Raw genomic sequence first — 11,138 nt, forward strand, 5'->3', positions numbered from 1 at the left:
GATAAAGAAACAAACACTTCGGACGCGAACGCGAACTTGAAACGCTCGCGTCGCGTTCCCTGAGAAGTTTGAGATTGTTTGACCCCTCGACCAAGCCAGTCCTCCTCTCTCTCTCTCTCTCTCTCTCTCTCTCTCTCTCTCTTCCCCCAAATCCCGCGCCCGCCGGTACGAATCCCGCCGCCGCGCCGCGCCGCCATGTCCTCCTCCCGCGGGCCGCCATCTCCTCCGTCCCACCCGAACCCCATCGATCCCTTCGCTGCGGCGGCGGCGGCGGAGGCGGAAGGGGAGGCGGCGCCGCCGCCGCGAAACCCTATCATCCCCCGCGACCCCCCCTCGCCGGAGATGGAGGCCACCGCCGAGGCGCTCACCCGGGAGGAGGTTCTGCGCCGGCGGAGGCGCCGCGCCAAGCGCCTCGTCGACGTCTACCGGCGTCTCTACTGGACGCTCGGGGAGGAGCTGCGGGCGCGGCACCGGCAGTACGTCTGGGAGCTCGGCCGGAGCCCGCTCGAGGCCGAGCAGCCGCCGCCGCCGCCGCCGACCTCCGCCGCGCCCGGCCCCGGCGGGGACCTGGTGGTGGTCAGGCCGGTGTCCGCCACGGTGCCGAGGCGGAAGAAGTGCGGCTTCGCCGGCTGCAAGGTGCGGACCATGGCGATGGCCAGGTTCTGCCACTCCCACATCCTCTCCGACCCCAACCAAGTGCTCTACAAGGGCTGCGCCTATATCAGCAAGAGGCAAGTCGCTGATAACCCCTCCTCTTCTCCTCGATTCAGCGATAAAGCCTTTTGGATCTTGGGCAACTCATTGTCTGGATCTAATAATAACCTAGGGTTGAGAGACGCACGCCTTCGTCTCGTATTAGGCTATATTGGTACCGGAGAAATCTGGCATTGCCTCCGTTTGCGCTGACCGCGATACATGGACTTATGTCGTGCAGATTTCTTAAATTCTTAAATCTATGACATTAATTACATGTTTCTGCACAAAATCTTTGAGTGTGGACTGTGGGTATACAACAACCATGTGACTCAAAGCGCATTGTTGTTGACCACTCAATGCTTGAAGATGCAACAAATTTGATATTTCATCACTTAGTTACAATATGGATAGATGATCTAATTTGTTTCATTGCCTTCATTTTGTGATTATATATATGTGAGTATGACTATGTGTTGTTTGTGAAATACGATGAGAGGAGTAATGTGCTGTTCGTGAAATAGTTGCAATTGTTATTCTTAGTGACAATTGATCTGTATATGGTGGTTAAACTATATGGTATAATATATAGGATAGATGTGTATCTTGGGTTGCATCTTCCTTAACCACATAGGGAGTAAGATAAAACCTGGCATGTAGATCCAAAGAAACAAAATAGCTCCTTCATTAAGAATGGTCTCATGAAAAATAGGGATGCGGAAGATGTCTTGCTTCTATAGTCTAGTTTAATAGTATGTAATTGTATGCTTATGTGATAATGAAAATGTGAATAAGCAAAATTTCTGTTGGAAGTTTATGGTTTGCTGTAGGTAGATCCATCGATATATCAAACTTTTTAGTGGAGATGTAATATATGGATCCCTCCAATATGGTTAAATTTATCTAACACAAATTTCTTATTTATTTCATATGATCTAATATCATCCTGGTATAAACTCATCTGGGTTATCATCCTGTACTTGGTATACCTGTTAAAGTTTACGCTTTCATTCTTTATCCTATTATATTTGAATAATACTGTTGAATTTGGACTAAGTTTTTGGAATAGGTTGTTTAACTTGTTTGATGTTAGACATCTGGTGCTATTTCTCTGTGAATTACATTTGCTGCTTGTATGTCCCGAGGAAAACTTCAGTTCAGATTTAACTTTTTGTTACTTTACATTTGTTTTATTGATTATTAACAGAGCTTCATAGTTTGCGTTCTAACAAGATTCATCATAATGTTTCAGTGGCCCACAAGTTCAAATTACTTGCGGCAGACCCATCCTTAAAGCTTCAGTTCCCTCCCTCTGCAATTCTCATTTTCAAAAATGTCAGAAGTTAATTACACAAGGTTATAAGAAGTTTGGAGTTAACCCATCACCCACAGGCAAGGTCTCTCCAAATTTTAGTTTGTTGGTTGCTGAATGTGTTCGTCAGATCCAAGCCAAGCGGAGAGAATCACCAAGTTGAATGAGCCGTGTCACAACTCACAACTTTGTTGTTGCACAAATTTTATGAAATGGCAGGTATTATGAGGCTTACCAAGGCACTGATAACTTCTTTTGCCAGAATACTGCACCCACTCTTACTTGAACGAAATAAAATGAGGAAAATTCATAGATATATGTGAGTTTGAGTTTGAAGTGCATCTCTGGCAGGATTATTTCATGGGGGAATTGGAAGACGGTTAACTGCAGATGTCAAATGTATAGTTGATTGATTAAGTCAATGGAGTATCACCATGAGGATGCACGAATGAAATTCCCTTGGATAGCACCTTATATCTAGTAAAATGCTTTATCATGAGTCCAGTGGGTTGCTGTTGCTGATCACCAGGGAGGGATGCCATTTAATTTTGCTGTTTTTGCTGGGAGGTTCAATGCTGACTGTATGCATAGCTGCTTGGTTCTTCATAATGAGTTGCAACTTGCAAGGCAGTATAGCTCATCACATTCTGAACTGGATTTCACACTGAATTAAGTTCATCCAAACATGGGCCATATGTTCTTTGTTATTGTAGCCGGTGCAATTGCTGTGCTACTATTCAGCTTGGTGCCAGAAATGTTCTTTTTGTGAAGTAAATACCATTATCACTTTCCCCAAGTGGTGATTATGAACCTTGAATATATGCATGTACCTCACTTCCCCAGGTGGTGATTTCGTACATTGCTTATACGCCCATGCAGATGCAGAGGGAGCTGAAAGCCTGATGCAATTCGAAGTTTGCATGAATTCAAAGGTGCTCTGTTTTAAGAGTGATACTGCATAACATACTGTGTAGGAGCCCTACAAACAAGAGATTACAAGGAGATTCCATGTGCATTTGATGCTTGCCTGGTACAACTGTATAGCTGGAATCTTTGCATGATATGAGAGATGCTTTGCATTGGTAAATGTTTTTGCACCACCTGCTGATGGAGGAGCCCCACCAGAATAGATTTGTGAAGGTGTTGCTTGGTTGCAGGGATGCTGTGCCAATAATGGTTTTGCACCACATACTGAGCGACCCTGCTAATAACGAATTGAGGTGATATTTATTCAAGGAATGTTTACCAAGTATCACAATCGAATTCCATGGACAGAAAACTTGAACTTGGATGAACATTAATTTCTTGGCTACATATGACAGTGGATGTGCTGGATGTGGATTATTATTTTCATGGCTACAAGACATTGTGGATGTGAAAGCGCATATCAGATATCATGGGAATAGGACAAGAATGTCGGGTGGCAGATTTCTGATGCTGGGATTTATCAGGATTGCTAGCGTAAGGTGTTGCTTTTTCACTCTACTCTGCTTGATTTCGATGCTTAGTTTAATGTTGTAAGGTAGTTACCAGTTGTAAATGACTGTCTATCGTTTTCTCATGTTAAATGATTTTACTGTGAGAGCCCTAACCCTACGTGCTCTGTTTTTTGATATGGCTGTCAAGCAGCGATATGTCCATCAGTCCATGTTCCGGCTCAACTAACCTTGCTTTATGCGGATAGAACTTGTGGAAAGGGGAGGGATTTTACTTCTTCCGTTTCATTCTAGAATATTCTATATTCATATTGACGTTATATATATATATATGTGTGTGTGGATTTATTAACATTAATATATATATGTGTGTGCGTGGATTTATTAACATTAATATGAATATGGAAAATGCTAAAATGACTCGGATACTAAAAATCATTTTTACTGCGTGAAAACATGTTCGGGCCGTCCATTGGATCCAGGGTACATTCAAGGGTTAATTTGTATAAAATCTGTACACAGTATATAAATGGAACGGTGTAGCAAGAAAGCCACCAGGTGAAGCAGCACCATTATCAATCCTTCTACATCGTCCGACGAACTTTTCGATGCTTCCAGTTGCTACCAATCTTGATGGCCTTATTTTCGTGATGTTTGACTAAGGTCTTGTTTAGTTGGGGAAAACTTTTAGGTTTAATTGTCACATCGGATATATGGAGATACATTTGAAGTATTAAGACCTCGTTTGGTAGGACTCCAAACTCCAACTCTTAGCTCCAAACTCCCACTCCAGTGGGAGCTGGAGGTCATGTGAAAAGTGTTTGGCAAGCTTGGTCTGCTCCAGAACTACAAAAGGATATGGGGGAGGTTGACAATAGTATCCTTGTGGTTTTTTCTGTTTTCGTGATGTATAACTGATAATTGTTTATTGAGTAAATTACGCTCGTGGTACAAAAATTTGTATGGTGGGTGCAAATAGGTATAATAACTTGTAAATTGCTCATCTCGGTGTAGTAACTTGACTAGTCCGTGTGAATTGGGCCAAAATTGTCAATGCAAACCAAATTGTTGTAAAACATCACAAACAGATGTGGCATGATAGCTTACATGTATGACCATGTTTTGGATACTTATTTAAAATCCAAAGAAAAAGAGAAATTAGATGTGTAAAATTACATTTTTGATGCATAGAAAAGAATTTATTTCATGTCTTGGAAAAAAATTGTCCTGTATATAAGTCGTATAATGTCGGACCAGGAAAATTTCGTCCATGAGCCTTCTGGAAAATTCATTTTATTTCTCATTCTCATACACTCTATTTCACCGAAAACTTATTTTAAAAGTTTATTTCCATGGTTGGACATTGATAATTGTTTCACTTTCGTCAATCTAAACATTGAAAATATCAAGTGAATAATAGTTACACATTTTATCAATCCAAAAATTGATGTGTAATAAAAATTACTCATTAATATGTACCATATTAGATCAATTTTGCTTGCAGAGATTGTTTTGGCCTAGGTTCGCACGGACTTGGCAAGTTGTTGTATCGAAATGAGCAATTTGCAAGTTGTTGTACTTATTTACACCCACCACGCAAGTACCATAAGTGCAATTTACTCTTATTTATTTTTCTTTAGAATGGCTGCATTATAATTACAAGATTAAAAATTAATAAACAAAATAATTTACATAATTAGTGAAAGCACATAGTGTTTTCTTGGTTTAGATCTGAAATTTGTATAGTCTACCATTTTGTTCTCACTTCAAAGTGTATAAACACATGATAATTTTTCACAACTAAATAGTTCATATAAAAAAGGAATCACCCACAACATACATGCAAAATCACGCTATTGTTCCTTTGGTCCAGATTTGAATTTGGAAAAAAAATGAAAAAAAGGGTCGATGAGGGGATTAGCTCCTCGCAGTCGCAGCCCTAGCTGCCAGCTGTGCGCCGCCGTCGGCCTGCTAGCCGCGTGCGCCGAGCCGCCGCCTGTTCGCCCGCCACCGCCGCCTGGCTCGATGGATGTTGATAGGTGGGAGGGTTACGGGAGGGAGGTGAGGAGGTGGCAGTTTCGCGTAAATACATCAAATAATTAAAGGACAGTGGGTCTTTTTAGGTGGAGTGGAGTTGTGGAGTAGCAAAAATCCAACTCCACCCCCTTAGTTCATTTTTTAGGAGCAATTCTGCAAACTCCACTCCAGAAAACATAGGATCTGAACCGTTTGGCACAACTTCAACTCCAGCTTAATTAACTAGTAGAGATCAGCACATCTATGATGATTTACTTTTGTCATGGAAGATGCGATAATCGTCATAAAGTAACATCTATGACGAACTTATGACGAAATAGGATTCGTCGTAGAAGTCGCGTCACATTTGTTTCTCTATAACGTAATGGTAGATTTCGTCATAGACATTCTTCTATCCATGACGAAGGTGCTCGTCACATAATTGCTATCCAGCTGGCTAGTGACAAGCATCATCCATGCCACGTGGCTGCCATACGTGGAATCCACGTTGGATGTGACGTGGCAGATGACGTGTACTCCACATGGCGGATGACGTGTACGCCGGTATGCTAGAGCCACATGGCAGTCGTATTTAACCCCACGTGTTGGCATTTCATATGTCCACATGGCGTTAGCGTGCAACGCCACGTGGCCAAAGGTGGCAATGGCACGTGTTCTCATTTTGAGGCGCCACGTGTCTTTATGACAGGTGTCCTTACCTGATACAGCCACGTGTTAATATGTTTTGATGACGTGTCAAACACATTAAGGATTCAGGTCCGCTCATTTGTTCTGGCCCAACCCATTTGGCCACACATTTTACATCTAGTTGTGGCCCAGTCCACTATTAGTTCTAGAAAATTTTTAGCATTGGCCCATTTGGAGCAACAATTAGAACTTTGCACACATTACAAATAGGCCCAACATCAACATTGAACACAGATACCAACTTCATTACAAATAGCCCCAACATAACATTGAACACAGAAACCAACTTCACCGATGATCCCAAACTTGTGAGCCAGTGTTGCCATCACCTCCACTGGCAGCAGCAGCCATGGCCCGCCGAGCTCGACATCGACGATGTTGCCGAAGTCCTTGCTAACAACATCGATCCTCTGAAACACCTGATAATCAAACGAAACCAAGTTTCAGATTATACCAACACCAAATTTCTGATTCTCCAAATCAGATTCAGCTGAATAATAATTCAGGATCAATTGTTTTTCTGACCTGCCTGAGGGTGATGGGGAGGAGCCTAGCAACCTGATAGTACATAACCATATGTTAGATTATTTTTTTTATGCGCTAGATAAACAACAAGAAACAATCTATAGATACGACATTAGTTTTTTAATGATAGGGCTACTTTGCAACACCAATCTGATGTCCCCATAATATATTGCACTAACATATCTCAATATCCCCATCCCCAACCCACCTCATTTCATTGGCCAAGCAAACAAGCAACCGAACTAGAATGCATAGGAGTTTAGCACTAAAATTTAGACACTAAAGTTATGATACGAGTAACTTCCTATACATGCTTCATTTCTACAGACTATAGGCATATAGCATGACCGTAAAGTGTGGTGTAAAGTTATGGACACCATTTAAACATGCTTCATTTCTACAAAGTACATGCATACAACGGTTCCAAAATTTATATCACCAGTAGAACAATGTAGCAGCAACATCACTAAGTACTATAACACTAGAGTGGAACACACAGCGCGCTGCACCAGTGGCATCAGAAGACGAAAATTTGTCGTTATTTTGGTAAACAGAGTAAATACTAAATCAAAAGGTATTATAACAGATGAGTACCAATTCTACAATATACATTTTAATCTCAATGGAAAACTAAATCTCAATTTTTAATAATGCAAGCAAGGCCTGAAATCATGGGTCATCTAGGAGTATTGATTTCTATTCACTCCTGCTAGAGTGATGCTAGATTGTTAGAGTATAGTATTATTTCACTTTTGGTGTAGGATAATCCCAAATGATAGAGCTGTTTCAGCATCCTAGCTACTGTAGTGATGCTGTTTTTTTATGACAGGCAAACGGCTAGTGACATCATCAGACAATGGAATTAATTTAGTAGTACCATATACCCTTTTTTTTTCAAGCAGCAGACTGCAAACTAACCATTCAATGGCACTCATAGATTACAGACTAGCATAGTTACAGGATACAGTACTAAGTGCATAGTAATCTACCCTAGTGCTCACACGTGCAAATGGAAATCCCCTAGTGCTTTAACTTGAAAATTGCCATAATGTCCTCTGAATTGTATAACATAATTGGGTATAATTTCATATATTTATATAACTGATTTAACTACTAACTGCCAATTGTTCAACAAATAGAAAGTACTCAACTAGTATTTGACAATTGTTCAACATATAAGAGTGGCAATATGTGAAATATATAGAGGATTGAAAATTGTGCAATGTTTGAGGCAGGGGGACTCATGAATTGAGGATTTAAAATTCATGAACAATTGTTCAAGAGCAAGACCATTTTTTCTCTTCATATTTTAGACCCAAAAATCCAACAATATGGAAATGGGATTAATGCCTCTGGATTCTCATGGAAGAATTGAAGAAGAATCATGCAATGCAATGGTAGTGTAGAAGAATCATGCAATGTAATGGTAGTGTGCCGAACGCCATTGCCAATAAGTGGATACGGTAGCTCTGCTACATAAATTGATTTCCTTTCTGTAGGACAGGGGAATAATAGACTTAAGTAAACATGCCAAGAATTATCATTGCTGAGAGGAGTTGCAAATGTACTCTGTACTTAGATCTGAGTAGCATCATACGCAGGTAAATGCATGCAGAACTTGCAGATCGAGGGAACAGTGCTACCGGATGAATCGCAGGATCAACCAACATTCAACAAAGACAGATAGATAGAGATTGAAGCTTACTGTTGTGGCTGGCGGATGAGTGCTCGACCCATCGGCACTCCAGGGGAATCCACTTGAGCACCCTCCCGTCCGACTCGCCCGTGTATGGGCCGTCGCCGTCAAACGCCACGCAGCCACGCTCTCCGGCCCAACCGCGGACCTGCTCCTGGGGGACCCTGCAGCCCTGCGCCGACGAGTCGTGCGGCCGCGCCAGCGCCGCAGTCGCCGGCTCGGCGGCTCGCCGCCGCCGCACCCGTACGCCTCCTCTTGCTCGGCTCCCGTGTCTAGGGTTTGGGTATTAGGTGATTAGGGTTAGATGGGGAGGAGAATTGGGGAAAATGTCGAAATGGGCTGAGTTGCTCCTGGCCATCGTGTCCGACATCGGAGCTGCTCCGGATCAAGCGCTGCACCACCATATGGAGCGCTGCTGTGGATTATGGGAGGCAACATCAGATGAAGCAGCGAGTGGACGGAGGATGTAGCGGCGGCGGGAGGCGATGCGAGGCAGCAGAAAGGCGGGAGGTGGTGCGGGAGTACCGTCGCGGCTGCTTTCGGGGTGGGGAAGCCTGCCGCCGACGCCTAGAGAGGTGCCGACGCCGATCAGGGCTACCGGCCGCGGAAGCGAGATGCCGCCGCCGCCGCCGCGGCGGTGGTGTGGGGAATGCAGAGGGAAAGAAATGAGAGTGGATGAGGGTTAGGGTTTGCAACCCTATTTTATACTTCATTGGTGCAATGATAGCCATTCGATCAAGAATCAATGGCCAGAAATTTATGGGCCGAGTACAGTAACGGGCCGATTTCTGGGTTTAGGCCTACTAATATATGTGGTATTTTTTTAATTTCAATTTATGAGAACTTTAAATTTAATTTTAGGCCAATTTGTGTGTGTTTTAAATGCAAAAATCATAAACAACAAAATTGTAGAACTCATCAATATCTACAACTATTGTATTGGTATTTTTACAAATAAGTTCATTTGAACAATTCAAATTTTGAATTTTCAAAATTTGACAACTTAAAAAAAATTGGGGTAAATAAATGATGTAAAATGAAAAAGTCACCAAAATCAAAGTTGTAGAACTCATAGAGATTCAAAATTTTTATTTTGGTCATTTCTCCATCTGACTCTATTTGAACAATTTGAAATTTGAAATTCAAAGTTTGGGACCTTCAAATAGAATTTTTTATTAGTGAACGACTTCAACTGAAAAAGTCATCAACAACAAAGTTGTATAATCCATCGAGATCTATAATTTTTATTTTAGTCATTTATTCATCCGACAAAGTGATAGTAACATTATTCACAAATTTTACATATCCCCCGTATGGTTTCATAAGTTATAAGAGAGATATGTAAAATTTTAGAACAACGTTACTATCACTTTGTCGAATGAATAAATGATCAAAATAAAATTTGTAGATCTCGATCAGCTCTACAACTTTTGTGTTCATGAATTTTTCAGCTGAAATCGTTTACTGCTTCAAAATGTCATTTGAAGTTGCCACTTTTTGAAATTTAAATCTTCAATTGATAAAACAAAGTCACATGAAAGTATGCCAAAAATAATAGTTGTAATAACACAATAAATTGATAGATCATGAACTTAGAAAAATTTAGAAAAAAGAATAATCAAATTTGAAGTTAGTATGAGAGAGAAAGACTACCTACAAGTTTTAGCCAAAGATTAAAAAGATAAACCACACTTTATGATGAACCCCACAAGCAGGTGATGCAGGTCCTAGCTCCTAGGTCGTCCGCATAAAACATTCAATCATTCATGCGTTCAAGAATTGTGAAAGGAAAACTAAAAGTATTCGATCCTAGCTGCAGCATATTTTTTTAGAAAAAGGTATTTCATATGGGCTGCAAGTAGACAGCATTTGCCATCTCCTGGCCCGAAAACACACCTGGGCTGCATCCGTGGGCCAAATAACTAAAACGAATGTTGGGACCCACTGTACCTCAATTATATGTGGGTCCAGTAACAACCTGGTTAGCCACATATACAATGTGGGGTCAATCTAGATAGCCACATATACAATGTGGGGTCCAGGGAAAATCTGGATAGTGCCACATATACAAGGTGGGACCAATAGGAGAATAGATATTGACTTACATCTGATGAAATATATTTCAGCATAAATTCTATTAATAAAGGAGCGTCATAAGTGAGTTACATGAATGGTGCGCAACATTTGTGACGAAATTATCTATTGTTTTTTGACGCTATTTTAAATTTCGTCATGGAGTTTCGATGTCTACCCTGCACATGAATGATCCGTGACGAAACATGAATTTTCGTCAGAGTCAATGACGAAATTATACAACGTCATGAGCAAAACGTCATAGATGGACGATTTCCTACTAGTTGCAGGTAAGTTGGAACTGGGAGCTAGAGCTGTGCCAAACAGATCCTAAACGTAGTTAATAACAAAAACAAATTACAAATTCCGCCAGAAAACTGCGAGATGAATTTATTAAGCATAATTAATCTGTCATTAGCAAATGTTTACTGTAGCACAACATTATCAAATCATGGTGCAATTAGGCTTAAAAGATTCATCTCGCAATTTACATGCAATCTGTGTAATTGTTTTTTTCCTACATTTAATACTCCATGCATATATTCAAACATTCGACAGCGTGAAAAATTTTGTTTTGGGAACTAAACAGGGCCTAAGAGCATCACCGAGAGACTCAAAATTTCATCCCCAAAATTTAGATTTTGGGATTATTAAACAGAATTTGAGGTCTGAATACATT

The 11,138-nt window shown here is 41.1% G+C and overlaps 1 protein-coding gene and 1 long non-coding RNA gene across 3 annotated transcripts; one reads left to right on the top strand and one right to left on the bottom strand.

Moving 5' to 3' along the window:
* Nucleotides 1-2: 2 nt before the first annotated feature.
* LOC127775066 (uncharacterized) lies at nucleotides 3-4,495 on the top strand. Of its 2 annotated transcripts, XR_008017863.1 has the most exons (3): nucleotides 3-731; nucleotides 1,946-2,224; nucleotides 2,357-4,495. XR_008017863.1 is itself a non-coding variant. In XM_052301381.1 (2 exons), the coding sequence occupies exons 1-2, from the start codon at nucleotides 196-198 to the stop codon at nucleotides 2,166-2,168; spliced, it is 759 nt and encodes a 252-aa protein (XP_052157341.1). In that variant the 5' UTR covers nucleotides 3-195; the 3' UTR covers nucleotides 2,169-4,493. The 2 variants fall into 2 exon arrangements, 1 of the variants encoding a protein (XP_052157341.1); XM_052301381.1 differs by having other exon boundaries at nucleotides 1,946-4,493.
* Nucleotides 4,496-6,198: 1,703 nt separating this feature from the next.
* Nucleotides 6,199-9,055, bottom strand: LOC127775106 (uncharacterized). Its single transcript, XR_008017880.1, has 3 exons — nucleotides 8,396-9,055; nucleotides 6,691-6,723; nucleotides 6,199-6,584 (listed from the first exon to the last, which is right to left on the bottom strand). It is a non-coding gene; the product is annotated as an uncharacterized LOC127775106 (long non-coding RNA).
* Between the last annotated feature and the right edge of the window lie 2,083 nt (nucleotides 9,056-11,138).

This window comes from Oryza glaberrima, chromosome 5 (assembly GCF_000147395.1).
Source record: "Oryza glaberrima chromosome 5, OglaRS2, whole genome shotgun sequence".
NCBI classification, from domain to species: domain Eukaryota; kingdom Viridiplantae; phylum Streptophyta; class Magnoliopsida; order Poales; family Poaceae; genus Oryza; species Oryza glaberrima.